The sequence below is a fragment of the Thermobia domestica genome, chromosome 9, assembly GCF_964235325.1.
Source record: "Thermobia domestica chromosome 9, izTheDome1.hap1.1, whole genome shotgun sequence".
NCBI lineage: Eukaryota > Metazoa > Arthropoda > Insecta > Zygentoma > Lepismatidae > Thermobia > Thermobia domestica.
The window spans coordinates 205,451,279-205,473,242 of NC_137462.1; the positions used below are offsets into that span (position 1 = coordinate 205,451,279).

At 36.0% G+C, this 21,964-nt stretch overlaps 1 protein-coding gene across 4 annotated transcripts in view; it reads left to right on the forward strand.

Annotated features, from left to right (window-relative positions):
* Window positions 1-207: 207 nt before the first annotated feature.
* The window catches only part of LOC145660563 (uncharacterized), a 385,653-nt gene continuing 363,896 nt past the window's right edge, over window positions 208-21,964 (forward strand). For all 4 annotated transcript variants that reach the window (XR_014126830.1, XR_014126831.1, XM_081725785.1 and 1 more), the window contains exon 1: window positions 208-391. Coding sequence is in view for 2 of the 4 variants with exons in the window: in XM_081725785.1 (XP_081581911.1) it covers window positions 209-391 (183 nt within the window). In the remaining 2 variants the exon portion in view is untranslated. The remainder of the gene's footprint in view (window positions 392-21,964) is intronic.

Below are 21,964 nucleotides of genomic sequence, written 5' to 3' on the forward strand. Positions count from 1 at the left end.
TATTTCCTTGTTGCAGAAGCAGCAGTACCTATAGCAGTAGCAGTAGTAGTTGTTCCATTTCACATGAGAAATCACATTCCTACCATCACACAGGGCAGACAAGGGATACAGGCAGGTACGTACCATTTTCAGTTTAAATACTGCTAAAGTGTTGAGAAAGCTTGATCTTCTAATGCAAAAGGTGACTGGCGCTGAGTTGTCTGGCGCCATGTTGAAGTTATTGCAAGCAAACATATTGGACCAAGAACGGCATAGATTTACACACACAGCGGCAAATTCCATTGAGCCAAGGACATTGGAAGCACACTTTCGTCTTATGTTTTACTTGACATTTGAGTGTGTCGATGTAATTTATTGGTTCACCTGTCAAGAATACGTCCAGCGCAGTAGGGTGAGTAAATTTGATAAATAAATTCAGTGGCAAGTAACACGAACTGCTATGTTATTTTCAGTTGGGTGATGGATGTATGTATATAGTCAGACACAATCATCTATTTATGTTTCCAAAAGTCGGTCTGTTTTAATTTTTAATTCAAGTATTATCTTAATTACTATCGAAAAAGTGGTATCAAACTATCGTATCATTACTACACGGCCTAACAGGGAATCGAAGTCAGGATCTCATACAAAAAAAAAAAAAAAAAAATCAAATAGCTAACTCACTCTTCAGATATTCATTATTAATCATATTATTGTAGTCCAGTACCTGTAGTCCATCTTGAAGTGAAGCATTGGAACAGGAGTTTATGAATGGAAATACTGTAAAATAAATAAATAAATAACATGAAATATTTATCGTCCCATGGTTATGCTCATTAGATTAAATGAGGCGGAATATTAACAAAGCGAATGATTATCAAAAAAATTGATCGAAGAACTTGGAAGGAAATGGGAAAACCCAGAAACGCGTTGCTGTCTAATAATAATAATAATAATAATAATAATAATAATAATAATAATAATAATAATAATAATAATAATAATAATAATAAATCCTAGCGATGGAACCAGGTCAAACTGCCAGAGACCCTCGCACTAGAAATGGTAGTTCTACCACTAAGTCACCACACCATTCTCCTCGCGTTATGGTATTCGAATGTTTAAATATAATGTAATATAGGGATTTATCATTCAGCTTAGGTTTTCCATTTGTTACGAGATACAGATAGAGAACAACTGGAAGTAATAACATAAAACACAGAAATTACCATAATATTCATTAAGTAGACCTTGACAATTAACTAAAATGTTTTCTTATCAAATGGAAAAGAAAAGAACTTAGTATGACATGTGAAAAAGATGTTTTGTATAGGCATTTTCGTCCTTTTTCCCTCCTTGAAGATTCTTATTAAATAGATTCTGATTTTATTCCAGTCCATGAGACGAGGCGTCTGCCACCTGACAGAAAATAGGCCTTTCTCATCACTATTCTCCATATACTTTTGAATCTGTTTGTTCTCTTTGGCGTACTACACCATTCTTAATTCAACATCAATAAATATACATTCACGAAGACGTCTCACTTGCTACTTCCCAGAATTATGTTTCTGCATATAGGATACGCAAACAAATGAAGGTCGATTATAGGATAAATCATTAAGTACAGGTTTCATTCTAGTTCTTCTTAAATCCCTAAATTATTGGATTGTATTAAATAATTTAAGTACTTGTCGTTTTGTTCATAGCGACAAGCATTTTCTATCTCTGAATAGTAAAAATGTTTGTTTTCCGTGTAAAGAGCCACACATTTGAGTCTATTAGTCAGTGTTTCTTAAATTATTATTGTATTAATTGCACACTAGCAGGAATATTTTATATAGCGGTTAGGGTCACAAATTTGATAAAATGTAGTCCTGGAAGAGAAAGAGAAAGATATTTGCGTATGTAATTTCCAAAATTCTGTTTAGGATTCTCTCTATAGTGTGCTACACACAATTCATTTGATTATATATTCAATCTAACAAGACCACAAGGATAGATCTCGAGAGGCCACTTGTGATCCACAGATTAGAGTTTATGAACAGCTGCTATACGCGAACTATCCAACCTACACCAGCTATGACATATTTCCAGTCTCAGATCTTCATGCACCATTTATTATAATGTTTAAAATAAACAAAACTTAAATCGATATCTTTGCGTAGAACAAACACCCACGAAACTTACACACAAGCTAACAATGCATCTTCAAATCAATTACACGTTTATCACAAAAGTCTAGATAACAAACAGGACATTGTAGTCAAATGGAGGCTTTTAAAAGGCAAAATTGGCTGAATAAAATACCCACACCTCCATGAAGGTGATACAAGATAACCCTATTTAACCGAATCCTGATTAACTGAATTTCCGGATCAAGTGAATCGCTAAAAAAATATACAGTATATTGAACGTTGAGTAACAAACGAAGGTGTTTTAAAACGGATAGGAGAGAAGAGGACGCTTCTAGCCACAATCCTTCGTAGAAAGGTCAATTGGATTTGACACATCTTGCGAATAAATTATCTTCTTCATATCGCCATAGAAGGAATGATGGAAGGAAAGTGAGGAATAGAAAGAAGAAGAACAGAAGTGTTCGATGATTTGAAAAATAGAAAGAAATATTGGGATTTAAAAAAGAAAGCTGTTCCTCATTAGTCCCAGAACCTGCCAAATGGCAGAATACTTAATAATTATATTGAACGTTATGTATATGCAATATACTGTATATATTACTAACAAGTGTTCATCTAATCTTAATCACAAGGAGATACGAAAATCAAGCTGAATTAAACTTCGTTGTTTTAGTTAATACGGTTTTAGTTTAGCAATGTTTGGCTTTGAAGGCGTCATATGTTTCCAAAAATGTCTTTTTCACGCTGAAAATATGACGAAATAAATCAAATATGCCGAACTGTAGGCCTACATCAAGAAACCTTTATTCCAGGTTAATCGAATTTTCGTTCAACGATCGATCCTATCAAATTCGGATAAATGTAACTGTCGTGTACTAGACCTTATGAAATCAGTATAGAAGCAAGTTAATTTCGTTTCATAGTGCGAAACTACAGTAGACTTCCAAACAATGGTAATTCAATATTAAACTTCAAGTAGTACACCTACAACTAATAGTTGCAATAGATTAATAAGATCAAAAATAGAACCTGTTCCCGGGACACTGATTTGTAATCAGGAAGCCATTATTCCCGTGTGCCTTATTGTTCTTGTTCTATGATGATAAAGGTTGAAACCAGAAATCGGTAATTTTAATTTAACCACTTCCGGATTGAATTGATGGTTAAGAGAGGAGATAATCAATTGAATCTCTTTAGAACTTAAATCAATTGAAAAAACTTCATCTCGATATCTCTTACCGTTTTTACTTTGTGTAAATCAGTACTGAAACCGGAAGTAGTAGTAAATTACAACCACTTCCGGTTTTGGTAGAGTGTTGCTGGTTGTGACGATATGTTCTCTTGACACCCTGAATCGATTGCAGGAAACTATTTGGTTTGTTTCGTGGCAATAAAAATTGAAACCGGAAATGATTATTTTAAGCCATTTCCGATTTGAATAGAGGATTAATGGAGAAGGCGGGACCTATTCTTGGACAGTTGAATGAATTACTAAAGACTGCATCCCGATATATCTTATCGTTTTTGCTCTATAAAAATCAGTAGGAAATTTCAACCACTTCTGGTTTTGGTAGAGTATTTCAGATTGTGATGGTATGTTTTCTTGATAGCTTGAATCATTTGCAGGAAACCGTTTATCGCTATCTAATAACATTTTTCTATCAAGATAAAGTTGAAACCGGAAATGGATTATTTTAACAACCTTCGGTTTGAATAGACGGCTAACGAGGGAGATGGAACCTATTCTTGGGACACTGAATCAATTGCAGAAATGCGAATTTCGATATATCTTAACGCTTTTGTTTATGAAAATCAGTATTGAAACCGGAAGTAGTAGCAAATTCCAACCACTTCTAGGTTGAATAGAATGTTAGGGATAGTCATGGTACGTTGCCTTGATACGCTGAATCGTTTAAAAAAAACGTCGCTATATGTTATCTTTTTGTACTATGGAGATAAACGTTAAAACCAGAAATGGCTTATTTAAACCACTTCCGGTTTGAGTACAGGATTAATAGATAAGATGGAACCTATTCTTGGGACGTTATATCGATTGTTAGAAACCGCATTTCGATATCTCCTATTATTTTTGCTCTGATACCTGCCGACAGATAGATGGACGGACAAAGCCGTTCTATAATATTTCAAACACTTACGCATAGCATAGTTTGGGAGTCTAAAAAGTATGTGCTAAAACTTTACAACTGTGCGGCCGCAGTGGCTCAGTGGTAGTGGGTTCACCACTGATGTATGAGGATCCTGGTACAATCCCAACTCGTGTCACTGTCAAGTGGGCTTTGTGGTGAACAAATACCGTGTGCGTGGGTTTTCTCGGGCTCTCCGTTTCCTCTCAATTCCACCATTTCACTCACTATCATCATCACTGTCACCCTTAGCTTCGGCGCATAATTATGGGACGTAAAACCAGAAATTTCATTTAATTTGTTTACAACCATCAATTACCTAATATTTCGAAGATGTGAAATGAGATAATATATTTGTAGTGTCTACAGCAATGAGACCCATATACCAAATTTCCTTCTATGAAGTCCAAACGATTCAAAAGATCAAAGTATGTAAAATATTCCCCTTTCACAGGCTGACCAGACATTCCGGATTTACCGGGACACTACTGGCTGTCGGCTAGCCGTCCCGGTGTTCCGATAACATTTTTCGGGACAACTGAGTGTTCATTTTTTTAAAAGTCATTTGGCTCGTAAAAACTTAATAGCTATTCTCTCTTACAAAACTTGGTTTTTAGTTTTAAAAAAAAGTACTAGTAGCTAGATAACACTAGCAATAGTCCTAGAACTGCTATCGGTAGCGACATGGAACTGGATGAGTTCATAGTTTTGTTTCCACTTCATTGTTTTCGCATGTATCCTCTTTTAAGTAGTGTTAGTGTTAACACGTGTTTTGTAATCTTCTTAGCTGTATTTTATTACGGACGTAGTGAAACTCCTAAACAGGACATGTATTTTAAGTGATGGTGTTCATTCAGATTTTCCTTCTATATGAAGAAGTGATTCGAAAGAAGAGAATGCTGATTTGACATGCAGTAAGTAGTGTTACAGTTTTTAAATTTGAGAATGTAGCCAGGCAGCCTATTTGAGAATGTATTATTATTATTATTATTATTATTATTATTATTATTATTATTATTATTATTATTATTATTATTATTATTATTATTATTATTATTATTATTATTATTATTATTATTATTGGGGCCGCGGTGGCTCAGTGGTAGAGCGTTCACCTCTGGTGCTTGGGGTCCCGGGTTCAATCCCAGCCCCCGCCAAGTGAACTTTGTGGTGGAAAAATGAAATATTTAAGTTTTACGTCCCACGGTTATGCCGGTTAGGCTAAAGGAGACGGTGATGATGAGAGATGAGTGAAATGGTAGAATGAAGAAAGTGGGAGGAAACGGGAGAACCCCGAGGAAACACACGTGGGTTTTCTCGGGGTTCTCCCCTTTCCTCCCACTTTCTTCATTCTACCATTTCACTCATCTCTCATCATCACCGTCTCCTTTAGCCTAACCGGCATAATCGTGGGACGTAAAACTCAAAGATTTCATTTCATTTATATTATTATTATTATTATTATTATTATTATTATTATTATTATTATTATTATTGCGATTAGAATACGCGCCTTTGGCGTGGGAGACCCGGGTTCGATTCCCGGCGGGAGCTCATGTAGTTCGGATTCCACGTTAATCAGTAGGTCCACGTCTCATATAGCCTCGCTGGTGAAAGGGACGCTAAACTAAAATCAACTCAACTATATTATTATTGTTGTTGATTATTATTATTATTATTATTATTATTATTATTATTATTATTATTATTATTATTATTATTATTATTATTATATAACCTAGGATAAAAATAAATAAGTAAAATTATACAATATACTAATGTTGATCATATCAGTCAGTTTAAACCATAGAGCTTCTTCATTGCTTAGTTAGCGTATTCATTTCCGGTGCGGAAGGCACGAATTCTATTTGTGGTAGCTCATGTGATTTGAAACCCATATTGAGCTGTACGACCATGTCTCATATATCCTCGGTAGTGAAAAGTAACAACACTATCCATGGCTTTGGATTGGGTATTGTAACAAAAGAAATACTGACTAGAAAGCTTCAACACCCCACTTTATTTGAACTATAATGTGTTAAGGTTTCGGATATCTACCATATCCTTCATCAGACACTATATCGTTTAACGGAATTGATATATCGTGTCTACAGATACTGGCCCTTATGCAGAGTCGTTAAGAGTCTTCATACCGACGAAATTAAAATATCGCTAATTTTACAGGAATTATGTGATATCTTCAAATAGATAAAAGATAATTGAAATATGGAACAAGAGCGCCCTAGACAATATTATTTTGCGTGAGGTACCGTTATCACAAGTCACCTAGTGGCTTTCCGTTTTCAGATGTTTAGAAACACGAAAATAAATGCTGATTTTCAAAATGGCTCGAAATCTAAAGCAGATAAGTGAGTCGTGATAACGGTTTCTCATGTAAAATAATATTTTCTAGGGCGCTCTTGTTCCACATTTCGATTATCTTTTATCTATTTGAAGATATCAGATAATTACTGTAAAATTAGCGGTATTTTAATTTCGCCGGGATGAAGACTCTTAAGATACATGACTAGTGCCATACTAAAGAGTTCGACTAACATGTTTCCTGCAGTAGTCAGGCCTTTAGTATCACACTAATCATACGTCAAAATGACTCTGCATAAGGCCCACAGTGTCTATTAAGTGTCTGATGATGGATATGGTACACATCCGAATCTGTAACATATTTTAGTTCAAATATTATGTGTGTTGAAGCTTTGGTTAGTATTTCTTTTGAAAAATAGCGTTAAACTCTGAATCAACAAATTTAAACCATAGTAAGATTAAAAAGTACCTGCCCTTGAAATGTTGTCAGGATTATGTTATTCATAAAAAAAAAAAAATAAATAAATAAAAATTCTTAAAGTATGGAGGAAACGCCTCTGTAAGTAAAAGATGTTAATTATAGGGGGGAAAATGAATGTGTAATTAAGGCATAATATCCTAAAAGAACGTTGGAGATAGAACATGTTGAAGTACGTTCATCGTTATGACACAATGATTGTCGTTTCTAAACATCTCAACGTCGTTGACAAAACTGTTGAAAATGGAGGCATATTGTATAGTCCAATACAACCCATCGTATGTACTGTACAATTTACTCCGTAATTCAAGGCATTCAGTATTGTTCACTTGTTTACACTACAGCGGCTGACACAAGTGGCTACATACGAACGACATATGTTTGAACAAGGCGGCTGATCAACGACCTTTTTCTCTCGTAAGACACGCCAGTGCACTTATTTTACGTATTGCGTAACATTTTAAAATGTGAAGAGTGAATTTAAAGGAAATGTTAAGTGCATGTGTATGTATGCTTCTATTGATCCAACTGAACTATTGCCTCATTGTTTGCTAAAACCGTAACGTAACTTTATTTAGAGCGAAATGGAGTTCAGGCAAGGAATTACAACGTTGCTGAAAACTTTCAGAATGAAAGTTTAAGTAAAACTGATGGTGCCAGAATTGAAATAACTGAACGATCGAACAGCGTTATTATTCAAAATTATTCGTATAAAGAGTTTGAACAAATTATTTAATATAATCATCCGCCGAACGAATAATTGAACGAGGGGTTTCTCTAATGGCTAATAATTGTTTAGGACATAACTCATTCACATTGTAAAAGGCTCCGAATATTTCTATCGGAGTAATATTAATTGGCAGAAGGCAGTGATTGAGCGCAAAACTCTGTTGCAAAGTGTGGTTAGTTCGATTTCGCGATAGGTATATGAGTTTGTTGTGGATAACATTGTGTATATTGTACTTGATTATGTGATGTATATTCCCGAGAATTCAAATTCTACGCTATCAGCAAATTGTGTAAAAAAAAAAGTATATAGCAATTGTCATTTACAGTTGTGAAAAAGAGTACCCTAACAAACAACACTTCAAATTAATTTACTCTCAATATTTATACTTGGTCTGTCTTCAAAGGTCAGCTAAAGTAGCGCACGAGACGAGACGAGGTCGAATTTTCGTGATTAGATTCAAGACGACATAAATCTGTAGAAGCCGCGGTGGCTCAGTGGTAGAGCGTTTACCTCGGGTGCACGGAGTCCTTGGTTCGATCCCATCTCGCGCCAAGTGAGCTTTGTGGTGGATAAACACGGTGTGCGTAATGTGTGGGGTTTTTCGGGATTCTTCCGCTCCCTCCCACTTTCTTCATTTCATTCATTTCTGATCATCACCGTCTCCTTTAGGCTAGCCGGCATAAACGTAAGACGTAAAACTTAAAGATTTCATTTCATAAATCTTTCCATGAGAAACATTTGTTTTCTATACGAGACATCACTTTCAAGATGTCTCGTATAGAAAGACAAATTTCAAGACCAGACAGACTCAACTGTTACCTTGTGCTCATCCCTAAACTGCCACAGCATAATATCGCATTTATTGCTTACATAATCGATATAGCTAATTCCCAGAAAATTGTGCGAAAAATCATTAATCTAATAATAAGTTCTTATATTGTTGGGTCATTAATAATATATTGATGTACGGAATATTAATAAAATAATTATTTTCGTGAAAATCACAAATTTCGTGGTTATCTGGTTAGCTTAACCGGCCTGGACCTAAATTTCACGTTAAATTGTAGATTCTCGTCGTATACAGCTTTGGTGCTAAAAAGAAAATTAAACTTTGATCAACCAATCGATTTTTCGTTCATCAGTAAACTTCCCATATTAAGCGGCATAGGGTGAAAATAAGAAATTCAGAATAGTCTTTCCTTAAAACACGTTGAATATCGTGGCTACTAGCCTTAGCATATTATGAGTGAACGAGTCTAAATCCAATAATAGCATAATAATTATTTTTTGCAGGTAGAAGAAATAGCTTTTTTCAAACGCGATATAATGTATAAATGTAGCGCCGAATGGCTAACGCGGCTACTGTTATCACATGGTTTTTCAGGTAGGGAAGGGGAGATTTCCTCAGACAAATGAGGATTTATTTCAATGAAGAAGTACCAAAGGTAAAAACAATGGCATTCGGATCTAACACTTTGATTACACATCATCCAATTCATTGTTCGCTGTTTCCGCAGTCTTCATAGTTGTAGTTTGTAGGATTTAAATGTATAAATGTGGAATAGGAATATTTTATGATTCTTACTATTTCACACTTGTATCCACCAGCTGTAAAATTTTAAAATAAGTTTTACAGTATTGAAGTAATGCTCAAATGTACGGGTTCGTTTATATCTGATACTGTTCGAAGTGAATTAATTATAGTACGTTTAATGAACAGTATTTACATTAATGTCTTAATTTTTATTTTGCTCGTGTTCTGTTTCCACTTCTTATTTAAAAGTTTTAGCATACCGGTAGTAATTTTTTTCCACTTCGACAACTGCGTATGGTATAGAAAGAAGTGTTTACTGTATATTTTAGAAAAACTGTGCAAAACTGCCGTCCTACTACAGATTTTTCTAGTTAAATGTCAATAGTGAAATGTTCTCATTACGAACATATCCCAAACAGCGCGTTAGGAAGTTGTTTGTTTTTACTTAGCTTGACGTTGCTTCACGCATCAAAATGTATGTTGTGCGTGCAGATGCGTTTGTTTTTTTTCCAAATGCTTTGACTATCTGCCAAGGTCTTCAAAGGCAAATGACATTAAAGAAAGTTCCATTGTAGTTATGCAAGGAATACATAATCTGCAATTTGTTTGACCAACTTTCCCAGAAAACAGAAGAAATAACCATGGAATAGTGTATATTATGTGAAGTTTCGATTCACTTCTTGCGTAAAATTACAGTCTGTGTAATAATAATCAACAAGTACTCGAGAAAATTGTAAGAACTGGTCATATCTAGTACTTTCACAGTGTGTATATTGTTATTGTTACTGCGTTTGTATGGTATGCAGATGCAATATACAGTAGGATAGAAAAACCAATTTGACTAACGAATGTTATAACCAAGCTAATAAGTTGTTCCCACAAATAATAGACACAAACAGCATTGACGTCACAGAAGCTTTTGTTGTTAAAAAATCCTTGCTAAACATGAGCAGGACAACATTTTTAAATAGTGTAGGAGCTGTTTCACTTTTTAAGGCTCTAGTTAGCATGTTTGTCAAGGTCATTTCTCGAGTTTTTCCTTTCTATACTACGTAAATTAGTGAAAAATTTTAGCCTGTGTAGCTATACAGAGAATATAGGTATAGTTTCTATATTTAGTGTGACATTTTCGTATTACTCGTGTACAAGTAAAATGTATGTATGTAATAACTATGTGAAATTGTTATTCTTGCCTTAAAAATATAAAATTAAGTGCAAATATATGAAACATTATTACAAAACAGAATTAAGTTAAGCTACTTGTATTTGAAACGAAAATAAAGTATTTGTAAACGAAAGTAACAAGGAAAATGTTTGAGCTGGTTCAGATAAGGTTACGATATGAAAATTATCTGATGCCGGCCATTCCTTCAAACAATGCCTGACTTTTCACTAAAAGAAGCCAGACTTTACAGTGGCATAACATGATAGCAATGCTAGCCCGCCTGCAAAAATAAATTTCGGGTCGTTATAACAAAAACTTATAGGAACCATGGCGATTTTAACTTAAGTGTTATGTTTAAAGCGTTGTGCAGTAACTAACCGATAACAACTAATTATGGAATACTGCAGCAGACAAAAATACACGTTAATGCATTATCATTACTATGATATACACGTTACCATTATTATGTTACATGTTATTATTACTGTAGTTATTATTATAGTCTATTACTGTGAGTGTTATTCGATTATTTATCAGTAGTATTCTTTTATTTTAATGTAAAGGATAGAAATTAAAATTTCAGTGGTCTAGATTTTTATCTGGTGCCTGCATTTTAATTATCGTTTGTAAAACTGTATTCACATTGATCTCTAACGAAACTGAACCATGCTTTCAGTTAGGAAGAAAATGCGATTCCAGGTATTAGATATTTTTATCAATGTTCACTTAGTTCCTACTAAATTTCCCTTATTACAGAGCTGGAGTGCATTTTTTTTTTAAAGAGCCGATTAAGCATAAAGAACAAGGTGTGTATAGCTAAGATAGTTATTAAAATCCCAATATTATTGCTTTACGGTCACAGATAATTTTCTAACGCTGATTAACAGTAACTTGTATGACAGTGAAAACTATTGAAAAAGATTACTTCTTTCTTAGCTAAGTCGGATAAAAAGGTGTATCATAAGTATTAAACACTTGTAGCCTTTTGTACACATAATTTACACCATTTGTCTAACATTGTTAGAGTCATTAAGTCTAGGAGGCTCAAGTGGACAGGTCATTCAGTCAGAATAGAATGCTTTCAAAGTTTTAAATGAAAACCCAATCAGAAAAAGATCATTACGAAGACCTAGCTGTAGATGGAAAGACATTATTAAGATGGATCTCAAAGAAATTGGAAACAAAGTAGAAGCTGGATCCAGTTGCCTAAGCTCTTAATGGAGAACTTTCATGAGTGTGGCATTGAACTTTCGAGTTCCATAGAACATAGTGATAATTTATGGTTAATTTTATATATCTATATAATTAACTACATGTATGTTTCAGTCTTTCATACCTTCTTACTTCTATTTTTCCCATTGGAATTCCCTCATTTAACAACTGGTACGTATAGCAAACTGGAATAAAATGCTGTGCTCGCCAGAGAGCTGACCTCTCGGAGATATTGGTCAGCATTTGAGACATTGAGCGTTTTTTACAACTACGCTGGCCTTAGCACATAACTAAAATGTGGAATTATTTGATACTTCAATAATTGCTCTGTTCCATTCATAATGAACACCTAGGACTATCCTACAAAACCACCGTATTGTTCAAGAATACATTTTCAATTTTCTTTCTCTGTGCATGCCCGTGGACAAGTGGCTAACGCATGTGATTTCTTTCTGCGTGGTTCTGCCCGGGTGTGGTTCTCGATCGTGATGCTGCCTCAAAAAATGATCCTCGTAGTGGTTAAAATTCCGCTTAAGTCCGAAATAATGACTTAATCAAAATTTTGCACGGGTAATGCACTAAATGATGTTCAGGTACGATAATGTTCTAAGTTTGGTTTTATTATTGTTGTATATAAAGCAGTTATTGTGCTCCAATCTTTTTTTTTAATTTTCTAATATATTTCTATTGGGCGAGAGTTGCGCCATCTAGTGGCTTAACTTCAAACTACTTAGAGGCAGGGAAGAACCTTAAAGAAGAAGCTACAGAACCTCAGCGCTCGGAAAGGACGTTAAATTTCAATCTTTCTTTTTTCGTGCTTCCATTGACCTTTGAAATAATAATAATAATAATAATAATAATAATAATAATAATAATAATAATAATAATAATAATAATAATAATAATAATAATAATAATAATAATAATAATAATAATATAAAATGAAATGTGTAGTTTTATGTCCCACGTTTATTCCGTGGAGGCGGATGATTAATGAAAGTGAATGCGTATAAAATTATAAGTGAAATGCGAATTTCGGAAGAAACGGCAGAACTTCAGGAAAAGTCAAGAGTACGATGTTGTCCACCACAACCTCACATGACTTGGAATCGAAGCAGAGACCTCTAGCGCCAAAATTAAGCACTGTACCACTAAGCCACCGTATCCTCTGAAGTAAACAGTCATGATTAGCACATTTTTTTTCCTTCACAACTTGAACTAAATTTAGTGCTATGACTGTTGTAAATTGGTCATTTCCTCTTTGGATCCAGGTGCAGCTGGTCACTCTTTTGTGTAAGATCTTCTTTCATGCTAGTTGAACACTAGTTAACTTGAAGAATAGTACATTCAGAAGACTGGCCAAACGGTTTTAGAATTAAAATTTACAGTTATTAGTCAATATTTGGGAGTAATGAACATTGAAAAGATTTCTTTTGACCCCTGCCTTGACTTGAACATAGAAAAGTAGTGGGAGATCTTAAGAAAAAGCCACAGCATGACGAATAGACATGAGACGCTCAGACAGTCACTAGACATACACTATACAGGTGACATTTGGGGGACAGGAGAGAGAAATCCCTCGAATGAACAGTTGAGTAGCAGTTATATTAGGGGTTCAGAGGATAATACTCAGAAGTTTACTGATGCACAGGTCGTGACGAGAAGGGAGGAAACCGTTAGACAAACCAGAAGAGGGTGGATCCAGTCAAAAAATAATGACAATGAAAACAGGTAGATAGAAGTGGGCGATAGACATACAAGAGAACAGAAGAAATTTTAGAAAATGGCCAATGTTTAGAAACGAAAAAGAGAGCTCCAGTATCAATAAAAAAGAAGGGGGAATGTGCAAATAACGACACAATTTTTCACAAGAAATGGGTAGGATAACAAAGTAAACATGTAAAAAGAGAAATGTGGCCCAAGCTGTAGATATTCAACCTTACCCGAAGTATTTCAAAGATAGAAATAGGCCTAATTGAGCCCACTCAAAAAAAGCCGGACTTCAAGAAGACCCAGACACTTCATAAGTAGGGCACACACTCTCTCAAGGGTGGATCCAAGAAAAATATTTCTTCGCGTATAATCAGGAGGGAGGGCTTTCCTTACCGCTCGCTTCCTCTTTAGACAACAAAGGAAGGAGCAGCCAGATTAATGATTTTGAAGATGGCATGATTAAAGAAATAAAAAAATCATGTGGCGCTTCTTTCTTCTTTTTTGTCTTCCTCTTTGTTAACAGCTAATATGCCTAATGGAGAGACTATGGTAGAAATAACCAATTATGTTTGTTCTTTTTCGATAGTCCATTGGCATTTCAAGTTAGCCGCGAAGCAATTAGGCATTCATTTTTTTAAAAAAAGTATTATAAATATACTAGCAAAATTAAAAATACATGTTATCGAATATTATCATAAATGCGGAGACAGAGAAAGAGAGAGAGAGATAGATATGGAGATGTAAGGATCAGGAAAAAGTAATAAGATACTAATTGCTAAATCTGGTTCACACACCATAAATCATAAGTTAATTATAATTGAAGATATAGCTCTAACTAACTCACAGTATGGCTTGATAAACTCGAAATGTTATTTCACCATATTAAATTGAGAGGGATCTGTATATCTATCCTCTCAATTTAAGTCAGGATTATTATTACACTTTCTTTCTAAGATCCATATTTATACAGTATTACCTCAACTTCTTCGTGACTTTGCCGAAAGAAGCCTGTACTATAATTGATTTTACAGTTAAAGAAATGTACATACAATGTTATACAAGAAATGTACACTCAAGAAATGTTATACAATGTCATACAATGTCATTATGTCAAGAAATGTACATAATGTTTTCTTACAATTCTATATTGTTTTAAATTATTCCCTCCAAGTCCATGACTCCACCTCTCCCCAGATTCCATGCCGCGTGTCCCAACAAAAGCAATATCTACTTCTAAACTGTCACAGTGGTTTTGATCTCCAACCTTTCTCTCTCCTGATGCAATCTTGACTAAAAATGTTGTTGTTTTAGTTTCAACCCCATTTAAATGTTTCACCTCCTCCCCAAAATTTCAATGAAGCTCATTGTCATAACTTCATACTTGTTGGATTCTATGGTTGTAATTCATTAGGCACCAATGTTTTCTGCACTTAACCTATTTCACGAAGTAAACAAAATGAGAAATAAATTGTTTTAGTTTCCTGTACACGGATGACGAAACGATATCACACACGATGAATGAATGACAATTTGAATATGGATAACGCATGTGATAATGCGTGTGTGTTTATGTAGGACAAAGTAAAACGGCTGGAAATTGTCTTTTGAGATGATGGCTTTCCATCAATGACAAACGTCGCACAGAAGACCATGAATTGTGATAGAGTTTCTAATAAAATGATAATACCAGAGGTCAATGAATGAGTAAACAGAATATACAGTAGAATGTTAAAACATTGTCTGGGTCTTTGTACCGAGACTGTAGTGGAGAAGAAAGATGTATATTAACTGATAACTTGTGACACTCTTTTAAAAAATGTCTTTTTCTTCTTTATTTCCCCCCTTCTAATTTCCCAATTGTTACCATCAATCAATTTCAGTTCAACTTTGTTTATTCAGATGTTATATGTTAGATATCATGCAGTGAATCAAATCTTGATTAAACTTTAACCTTTTAATAATTCAAATTTAACTCCGTCACATGTTCCGTTATTACCGTCCAAATTGACTTTCAAATTGAAGGATAGGAAGCAATGAACGGTATAAGAACTGCCTATAGGCCTATGTGATGGTCCCATTTGCGTGTTGCACTTACCAATCATTTCGGTAATGTAGCTTTTTAACGAATATTGATCAAAAATCTTGAAAAAAAAAATAATAAGAATATGAGTATAAATAAGACAAGATAAGTTGTGATTGTAACAAAGAAAAACGCAACTATGTAAGTTGGAAGAGAGAGGCCCGCGGTGGCTCAGTGGTACAAAAAGTTGATATGATATTTGGTGGGGGAACTAACGAGTTCACCTTACGTTCTTACTTTCTTAGAACATAATTTCAATTATGATTCCGATTTTACTTAATGAGCTACGCAGAAGTAAAATTATTTGGAATGCATTGTAGCCCAGTAAAATTAAATTTTAGCTTCGAAAAAAAAATCCAACAAGATTGACTTTTCTAGATACCTTTATTTTGAAGTTCTCAGCATATCTTGAAGAATACATTTAATTTGATCCGTATGGTTTTTTTTTTTTTTTGTTTTTTTTTTTTAAGGTTGAAAGGGGATGAAAAATATGTTTTGTCAAGTTGATTTCTCATTTCAAAAAGTCTATCTGGTTCTGTTGGAATATCTCGTACTTGTCAAGAAAATCCTGTCTCATCTCGTCTTGTGGACAATGGCGGAGTTATAGTGGATACTGGAAGTCATGCCTTCCCAGTGGCCATATTGCTATTAACTAATATACAAAAAAAAAAAAAAAAAAAAAAAAAATGTAGTATAGTTTGATAAATACTGTACCTTTTATCAAAGTTTCTCAATATTTTTAAGACAACAGTAGCTACGGATAATCCCTATGAAGTACCAATCTCCAAGTGACCACTTAAAAAAAAAAATATATATATATCAGGTTGACTAAAAATTATTCAGCCATTGACTTGAGACTACATATATTGTTACTTGAAAGTAGCATCCTGAAACTACGTATGCATCATTTCTTTCAATCACCTTCTACCATATTTCCGGCAAAATCATAACCTCGACGCTATGTGATTTCTGGTCAAAATAATTGTGACATCTGGTTTTCTCAGGCTTCTTTCGAAACACTATTAAAGGTGTTAAACACCAGAGTCCCCCCCGCCTAAATGACAGTCTGACAGTGTCAGGTTCGGGCTACACGGTGGATATATTAAAAACCTCCTCCCAGTCAAGTTTTTTCTATTTCTGACAGGTCGTTAAAGATGTATGTGGTCTGGCATTGTCATAGTGGTGTACGACACCCTTTCTGTCGACTAGTTCCGGGCGTTTCTTTTGAACTGTCAAGTCCACTCGCGCTAATTATCGACAGTACAAGTCCGAGACCATCGTTCTACCCAGCGGCAGCAGTTCGTGATGCTTAATGTCCTTTCAATCCTAAAACGCACAGCATAACCTTCCTGAGGGTCAGTGTGGGCTTTTTCACAGACTGTGGAACTTCTCCTCGCTTCGACCACGACCTTTATCGCACATTGTTGTCGTAGGTTATCCACTTTTGGTCACTCGTGATCAACTGTTTCAGGAATGGCTCGAGTTCGTTGCGTTTCAATAGAGATTCGCAGGTGGAAATTCGATCGCGTAAATGTTTATGAGTCAGATCATGTGGTACTCAAACGTCGAGCTTCTTTCTGTAGCCAGTTTTCTCCAAATGGTTTAACACTGTTTAGTGGTGGATGTTTAGGTCCATCTCCATGGCGATTTCATGACTGCTTACATGCCGGTGTCACTCCTCTTTTGTTAGAATATAATCTCCTTTTACTGTGATTGGCCATCCACTTCGAGAAGTATCTTGGATATCGAAATTTTCGGATAGAAAGTGGCTGATTGTTTCTGATAACGTATCTTGCACAAAGGCAGCACAAATTTCTTCACAGCCCTCTGCATTATTTGCACCTACCTATATTGTAATAAAATTATAGAATGTAGATCCGTTTAGCGGAAAACCTATCTTCACTGCGCAATACTTTACGTTTGATCATAAGAGTTCCAACACTTTTTGCGCATCTACTACCTTCAACTGTCACCTGTCAAATGACGTTATGCCTGACCCATTGCGACTCATATATGGTGAGATTCTGAACACTGACGTAATATTGGGCACAAAAGATAACCTAATTTAATGATTCTGGAATGTAAGGTCCATTTTAAAATTATACATTATATATATTCATCTCCGTTGAAAACTGTATTCAATTTGAACGGTCATTTCAGATTTTGCATTTCAAGAAAGAAAGAACTTACTACATATGATGAAACTCATTCCTTTAGCTGGAAACCTTAGAAAATCCGGGAAAAACTCAATCAAAATGATGGGCGGGTTTCAAACCCACATCGTCCCTAATTTCAGTAAATTGCGGTTCAATTCTTGGTTATAATGAAGAATCTCAAACAAAGTTTGGAAATCACCTATGCAAGCGACCTTCACTTTCTCTTCCACCTTCAATTATTCTATATAGGTACACCGATAACGGCTGGAATTGGCACGTGCTCATCATCATTGGACCGCCGAGCAATGGCACAACGTTGCTGGTCCGATGAATCACAACACTTCCTTCATCACGTCGCAGTGGCGTAACTGAGGGGCCCGCAGGGCCTGCAGTGCGGGGGGCCGCAGTGTTTGGGGGCCCACCGCGAAGCAAATGTCAAGAACTATAGGCTACAAAAAGTGAGCTGAACACTGAATGTCCATTTCCCTGAACAAGATTATTTACTTTAGAAACAAAAAAATATGCTCTGGGTGAAAATTCATCCATTCTAGCAACATCAGTTTAAAAAAGCATCTTAGCACTCGAAGGTTAAGGGAAAATAATTTTGCTGCCGACTATACAATATGCTGAATATGTCTTCCTTATTGTGCAAAAATTTAAGCAGAAAGAATACTTAGCCCTATTACTATATTCAGTTCAACTTACATTGCTTCGTTTCTTTATGTAAACATCAATACACCAACAAACATGTATTCTTTCTTGATTATGAGTGTAAACTGTGCCCTTATGAATATGTTAATTATGATTTATTAACCAAGTCTTTTACAGGGACTTAATATAGTAGGAAGTTAATGGGCATGGGAAGGGGGGCCCAAAAATAATCCTGTGAGGGGACGACATTTTGCGTTACGGTACTGATCCGTCGTCTTCCAGTGAAACAACTGCTCGACAACTGCACAGTAGGATGACAACAGGCTGGTGCTAATGTGATTTGGGTAACTTTCAAATGGTTATCCACGGGCCTGGTAATGCGTGTGGAGGGTGCGTGTGCATGCGGTAGCACTGACGGGGCCTAGCTATCAGCAGTCCATTGCTGATTACGTACATCCATTCATGTCAACCATATTTCCAGTTAGGAATGATATCTTTCAATAGGACAACGTTATACTGCAGTGCTTCGATTTCTGCAATTCCGATTTTAATTCTATTGAACATCTTTGGGATGTCATTGGAACTCAGATCCGAGCTCATCGCCTCTCCTCCGTGGCATTTACAGGAATTAAGTGACTTGGTTTGTAGCCATGCCAACAGCCACCTATCAAAGTCTCATTGCTTCCATGCCAAACCACATTGCTGCTGCCGTGCGAGCCAAAGGTGGACATACTAGATATTAGGTACGTGGTCATAGTGTTCTGATTGGTCAGTGTGTATGTATGCTTTCAAGGGGGACAAGAGTAGAGTTGTCCACAGAACGTCCATACTACACTGCAATTGATATTACTTGTCCCTTGTGACAGCTCGCTGCGCGCACGTGGTGCTCAATGCTGCGTTGCCAGCTTTTGCGTCGAATATTGAACCTACTCGAGCAGAACAACTGAATTGTTTAGAATGCTAAATGACACAAAAATGAACTAAAAGGAATGCTTTCAATAACCACCAGGTCCACTACTCAAGTGGACATTCGAGTAAAACAATGTGCATTTGTTTATATTCAAACTGGCAACGTGCGGAGAGGGTGGAGGGTGCAGAGCTAGAGAAACGAGCCATTATAATTGGCTGAATGTGTTGTTGCCATAGAAACAGTCCTTCTTGGCGGATTGTTATGACAACGTGCAGGAAGGAAAAAAACAGCAACTGTCAAAAGGGACAAGTTGTATCAATTAGGGATGGCCACAAAGTTCCGGTTCTCGGAGATCCGGTTTTCAGAACCGGTTCCGGGCCTGGATCCGAAAACCCGGTTCCAGAACCTGATCTTAGGAACCGGTTCCAGACCTGGATCCGAAAACCCGGTTCCAGAACCGGATCTTAAGAACCGGTACAGATCTGGATCTGAAAACCCGGTTCCAGAACCGGATCTTAGGAACCGGTTTCAGATCTGAATCTGAAAACCCGGTTCCAGAACCGGATCTTAGGAACCGGTTCCAGACCTGGATCTGAAAGCCTCCAAAGACCCGTAAAGGAAGCACAAAGTTCACCTTCAAAAATAATGCAAAGAGGACCATGCACTTGTGCCTTCCCCGCCCAGACCCGCTTGTGCCCCCAGAAAAAAAATTTTGGTCCACCAGTGGGTGTTTAGCCAAATGAGTTGGTCAGTTTGCCTGTTTAGCCAATGAGTTTGCCAATTACCCACTTTATTTAGCCAAATGAGACAAGCTGCCGCCGCCTGGCGCCTGCCTGTCGCTTCCACCATTTCATCTAGCATACTGTACACAGCTTGCAAGCAGCTCGCATTTAGCGTAGGGATGGTAAGAAAGTTTCGGTTCCAGCGGAACCGGTTCCGCGAGGAACCGATTCTGTTTTTAGAACCGGTTCCAAACCTGGATCTGAAGAACCGGTTCCAGACCTGGATCCGAAGAACCGGTTCCAGACCTGGATCCGAAGAACCGGTTCTATAGAGCGTCCCACTCTTAGATTGCAGTACAGAGTAAATGGAGCGCGCTGTTGCCACATTTCTTCCGCCGTATGTTTTCTTTCGAAGAAAGAACAAGAAAGAAAGAGTGATGAATCTGTAAATAAATCCTTCTTAAATTCATATATTTTCAACTCTTTTGTCATTCCAATCGCGCAAATTCATTTAGAACGGCGAATTGGAGGGTACGAAATAACAGTCTAGCAATTGTGTGTTAGAAGTTTTTTTTTTTTTTTAATGATGGTTTATAAATCGTTGCAATAAAATTTTTGTTGGAAGCAATACGAAATCGAGAGAACATATGAAACGAATAGAAAACATATGATTGAAATAAATGGCAAGCTAAACACTTCTAAACAGAAATTTCCTGCATCGATTGTGCGGAAAACTAAGGAATAGCAATGGGTAAGATACTGCTACTGAAGTTGGATAAGAGTGAAAACTGGAGTAAGGTGATAGTGATAACTGACGAGAAAATGTGACGTACGAGAACGCTCATTCGTCTGTGTACACAAAATATCCGCTAATCCAATTCCGTTTGTCAAACAAGTTACATAATAAAGTATATTGTGAAGGCGGCTTCTCCCCACTTCTGATGTTTAAGATTGTATCATGAAGGACGTGCTAGAGGGTATGGTGGCAGGAAAAAGAGGGAGGGAACGAAAAGAGACTACAATTACTGGACGATATCAAAATAGAAAAATAATGCGTGAAGACGAAGAAGTTAACCGAAGACCGTGGATCATGAAGCTTCTGAGTTGCAGCAAGTGGTCTGCCTATAAAATATGATGATGCTGATGATGACATATGCAATAATGAATAGGAACTGAACCTCCTAGTTTCTATACTCACTTCTGACACCTCAGACACCAATATCAGTCTGGAAACAGAAGAAGAATGAAAATAAACCCCATTATATCCGTTCTAAACAAACGCGCAAGTTGTGACTTTAAATCATGTATATACAAATCATTGGGCGAGGAAACAAAACCAAACAGAATTATCAAACCCTGCTTCCTAAAGAAGCATTGGGGGGGGGGGAGAATAAAGAGGCCTTTCATTCTGCTTTGTGAGCTCATAAAGTTATTTGTTATGAACGCTTTTGTCATTTTCATCTGTGTATTCAAAGTAAATAAGAGAAGTGGAATTGCAAACGAAACCAACTTTTATTGTCAAAATTGTCAGCATCTGAAACAGCATTAAGGACTACATGCGAACCATAATGAATCAATTACAAAACTAATTGCTTTTTATCACCAGGAATGAGATTTATTATTAATAGATATTTGTCATATTATATATATATATACATATATATATATATATATATATATATATATATATATATATATATATATATATATATATATATATATATATACAGGGTGGTTCAGTAATGTTGGACAGCCCTGAATAAATCGGAAACCAGAAGAGATATTAGCAAGAATTTGGTGGATCCAGATACTTGTGGAAGGGGGACGTCCTTTGAGGTACCACACAATGTTACCAGGTCAACAGTGTTGCCAGCTCAGTACAAAGTTGTATTTTTTTAAATGGAACATATAGAAGTTTATGCCATCAAAAGAATTAGTACAGAATGTGAATACCAACAAGCGAAACCGCACCTGTCAGTGTTGCCAAATAAGGAAGTTATAAAGCTTCAAAGATCAAGAAATTAAAGTGTCCG